This window comes from Cicer arietinum, chromosome 4 (assembly GCF_000331145.2).
Source record: "Cicer arietinum cultivar CDC Frontier isolate Library 1 chromosome 4, Cicar.CDCFrontier_v2.0, whole genome shotgun sequence".
Classification (NCBI taxonomy): domain Eukaryota; kingdom Viridiplantae; phylum Streptophyta; class Magnoliopsida; order Fabales; family Fabaceae; genus Cicer; species Cicer arietinum.
Genome location: NC_021163.2, coordinates 23,332,766 through 23,337,191, shown reverse-complemented (window position 1 = coordinate 23,337,191; position 4,426 = coordinate 23,332,766). Strand labels below are relative to the sequence as shown.

The following is a 4,426-nucleotide window of genomic DNA, read 5'->3' as shown; positions in this document are numbered from 1 at the left end:
ACGACGCTGACACATGTGGTTATATTCAATAACTTCCATTTTCTTAAATTATTACCGGTGTCTACGTGAAAATGTCGTGTCCATTGTTTGTGTCTATGTCAGTGCTTCATAGGTTGTACCGTTGTAGGCGGTCTAGTTGATATTTGGTTTGGTTGTTAATTGGTAAGACCTTCTCTAAGTGATTAAAACGGGTGACTTGTGCTTGTCAGTGATTTTTTTTTGGCTTCTTTTAGCAGTGCTTGCCTACTGTGTTTTACTTAGACCCACTTGATGGATATTTTGTTTAATTGCTAATAAATGAACAGGAAGTGATGCAATACTTTTGGGTGCTGAGACTTTACGTGGGTTGTACCCTGTTGAGACTATTTCTACCGTTGGCAGAATTTGTTCAGAGGTAAGTTTATTATATGGCTCATTAATTTTGTTTTATATGTTGGATTTGTACTGATATCTTGATTCAGGTTTTATGGTTTCTGATCACAGAATTTCCTTTTATGTTCCATTATTGGCTCTTTTGTTATGTCACGTAAATGAATCTGGAATTGGTGTTTCATAGTTTTGAAATCAATCATAGTAAACTCATAGGCTTTCTCTTCTTTCTACTTGATAAATTAATTTGGAAATAAATGTATTAATGGAGCAAAAACTAACATGATATCAATAGTTGTGAATCAATGCAAATTGATTAGGAGCTACTACATCTCTGTCGAGCCGTCCTTTGAAATTTAACTCGACAAGGCACATGTTTGTGAAATTGTGAATCAATCCAAATGTTTTCTAATTCAAAATTTTACAATATTTGTTGACTAATATGTATGTCATCTGTTTTATGTCATTGTAGGCTGAGAAAGTTTTCAATCAAGACCTTTATTTTAAGAAGACAGTCAAATATGTTGGAGAACCCATGACTCATTTGGAATCTATTGCATCCTCTGCGGTACTTTCATCCGAACATTTCCTTATTTTTTATTGTATATTCTCTTATGCACGAGACAAGTTTATGCCTATTGCATTTTTTTACGGGCTTGATTGATGATTCTATTTGATCTTTGAAAGTAGGCTTCTTACATGCAAATGTTTGCTTGTTAGGTACGAGCTGCTATTAAGGTGAAAGCTTCTATTATAATTTGTTTCACTTCATCGGGAAGGGCTGCAAGGTACTATCTTTAAGTAATTCAATATGAATGTGTTCATATTTAGTTTGTTGTGAAACAGTCGTTTTCAACTTGGGTTCGACTTCATACATACATTATTCTAGAATTACTATCCGTGCTATTCTTTTTTGTCCTAATCACCACTTATGTCCTTAAGACTTTCTTTCTAAAGATGTCATGTACACCTGTCAGGTTGATTGCAAAGTATAGGCCGACAATGCCAGTTCTCTCTGTGGTGATCCCCCGACTTAAGACAAATCAGCTAAAGTGGAGCTTTAGTGGAGCTTTTGAGGTTTGATCATAACTTTTGATTCAAGTGCATATTTTCTGTTAATTATTCGTGGCTGTTTACTGTTGTTGAGGCTCTCACCTGAGAAATTGGCTTGACTATGTTTGTTTAAATTTTCTATGAAGAATTTGGTTCTAAGAAATGCTAATTAGAAATTGTACTATTTTCATGAATCATCATACTTTTTCATGCTTTCTATTGATAAAGAACAATTTATTCTGTTTTATTTTGCCCAACCAATTGTTAATTCATTCGAGGGAAAGCTTTAGTTACATCTAATGTAATCAACATCAACATATACTCTATTTAATATTTTATAAATAATTTAAAGAGTTTAAGGGTTAATGTAAAACAAGTTTACACATATATCCAATAATAGTCCATTATTATGTCACATCATTCCTTCCCCTTTGTTAAGTATATTTTGAATATTATTGTATGAAATGGCAAAATGGTGAGTTCTTATTAGTTGCCAAGGGAAAACAGATTTACCCCGACAATGCATATCCCTTAAAGTAAATCAACATCTAATTTATTTCAATGTGAAGTATTCTCAGCTTATTGTTGTAGTAATTAAGTAAATGGTGCCATGAATTTTCTTGGATTTGGACACCCTTAATTCCTTCTAGATGATTAGAAAATATACTGACCAGGATGAATTTTGTGGTTTACATTGTACCACATTTTTAAATCAAACTAATGAAGAAATTCAATTTGTGACACAGGCAAGACAATCACTTATTGTAAGAGGTCTCTTTCCTATGCTCGCTGATCCTCGACATCCTGTAAGTTTCTTTTTCGGCAATTCTCAGTTTTAGTTCTTTGTCATTGTTCTGTTGAGATTGTTCTTTGAGGTAGACATATTTGCTCTCATAATACGAACTTCAGACTTCAGTAACATTGTTAGTTCATAATCTTTATTCTACATGATCACTTTGTGCTATTGCTGTCAATATAAATGAATGCTAGTTTAATGTCATAATATACTCTTGCATCTGCAGGCTGAATCAACAAGTGCAACAAATGAATCTATTCTTAAGGTTGCTCTTGATCATGGAAAATCATTGGGAGTTATAAAGTCACATGATCGAGTTGTTGTTTGTCAGAAACTCGGTGATGCATCCGTGGTTAAGATTATTGAGCTTGAAGATTGAAGTGCATATTAATCCAACAACAGTTTTAGGTGTAGTTCTAATATTTTTTCGGGGGTTAAACTATTTCTCAAGTTTTTATAGTATATCATTCTACCACGAGTTGATGTTATCTCGACTTGGTTTTGATCGCTAAATGATGTTTCCTTATATTGGAAATGAATTATTAATGGCTGTCATTATACATAAAATCAAGGGAATGTCCCTTGATGGAAATTTTTCCCAATATTTTCGGTTTAATATTTATTATATAAGAACACGGCTTGAAAGTGTGTATGTTGGATACTATAGCCAAACTAATGATGCTAATAGATTCTGTTTTGAATTACCAATTGTGCATAGTTTTCCAATTCTGTTCTCTATTCTTTGTGCTTTTTGAAGATGAATAACGTGTTGGGATCAATATGATATGTTAAAGTGCTAATACTACCATGATCCTTTCTTGTTTGGGAAAAGCATAGTTTTAATTAGTTGGGGTAAGTTTTAGTATTTTAGTAGTATAGTAGTAGAGAGGTGGAATTTTGACCCAATGAATAGTATTATATAAAAGGTGTCTTGAATAAGAGAAAATTTTCAACAAGGTTAAATTTCCTTTTGATGATATTTGACTCTTCTAAAGTGAATAATGCACTGTAAAGAATAAAGTGAGTAATATCACCGGTTGATAAATATATCAATGATTGGTACTATATGGATATGTATGATCAATTGTAAATAGTTATAATTTTAACATTTGATTTTTTTAAAACTTAATGATGTCATTAAGTTTTATCATTTCCTTTATCACTTGTTTGTGTGTATGTTGAAATAAAATTATCTATTAATCAAAATGTAAATAAAATTTGATAAGCATAATGATGAAATGCTACAGAATTTGAGCGTTGTATATAGACACTAAACTTCTAAAAATGAGATACAAACATAATCTGTTATGAAAGCTTTTAAGAAGGAGCTATTATAAAACCCTTGAGATTGGTCTCAAGATTTAAACCATGCTCTGTATTAACAAATCAGCAATCTTGTCTTTGAAAACGCACAATTTAGTGCTTCATAGGATAAAAGTTCTATTTTTTAAAAAGGATAAAAATAATATTATTTAAAAAATAAAATACTAACAATATTAATATTAATATTAACAATGTTCATTTTGTGTTTTTATTTTCTGAAATATATGTTCGTTTTATTTTTATATGAGACTCTTTAAATAAAATATTGTCATGGAAAGAAGATGAAAACACTTTTTCAACATTTTCACTGTTTTTAGAAATATAAACAATTGTTCATTTTACAAAATTTATTATTTTTTTTATTGATGAATAAAATTAGCATAAAATTTAAGAAACGAAAATAAATAACGTTTAACAAACGGCCGCTTCATTGTTGCTTTAGTGATAAGAGCTAGCATGTTGCTTTAAAGCACCAAATTCAGATCACTTCATTGTAAAATTGGCTATTAGTACTACTTTAATTAATAAAAATATCCTTTCACCAAATTTTTATTTAAAAAACAAATTTCAATCTATGACTACATGCAAGAAAGAAATTTTTGGGTTAATGACTAGTCAAATTTTTGTGTTAATGACTAGTTAAATATGACTTTAAAATACGTCAAGACTTCTTGATTTGGGACTCTTGTCCTCACGGTATTCAAATTATTAACATAAAATTAAAACAAAGAATGTTGCACTAAGACGATAAAATCCTAAAAAAAAATATAAAAATTACTTATCTTAACAAAAGAGAAATTTTTGGTGGAAGAAATTTTATTTTCTAGAAATATTACACTAGAGTTTAACCAATAAATGCATTAAGTGAAAAATAAATAACAAGAA

General features: G+C 30.2%; 1 protein-coding gene across 1 annotated transcript in view; it reads left to right on the top strand.

Moving 5' to 3' along the window:
* Positions 1-2,922, top strand: part of LOC101509608 (pyruvate kinase 1, cytosolic) — a 6,316-nt gene extending 3,394 nt beyond the window's left edge. The window contains exons 11-16 of the mRNA XM_004497534.3: positions 306-394; positions 842-937; positions 1,090-1,157; positions 1,347-1,446; positions 2,169-2,228; positions 2,445-2,922. Of these exons, the coding sequence (XP_004497591.1) occupies positions 306-394; positions 842-937; positions 1,090-1,157; positions 1,347-1,446; positions 2,169-2,228; positions 2,445-2,597 (566 nt within the window). The 3' untranslated portion in view covers positions 2,598-2,922. The remainder of the gene's footprint in view (positions 1-305; positions 395-841; positions 938-1,089; positions 1,158-1,346; positions 1,447-2,168; positions 2,229-2,444) is intronic.
* Positions 2,923-4,426: the final 1,504 nt, after the last annotated feature.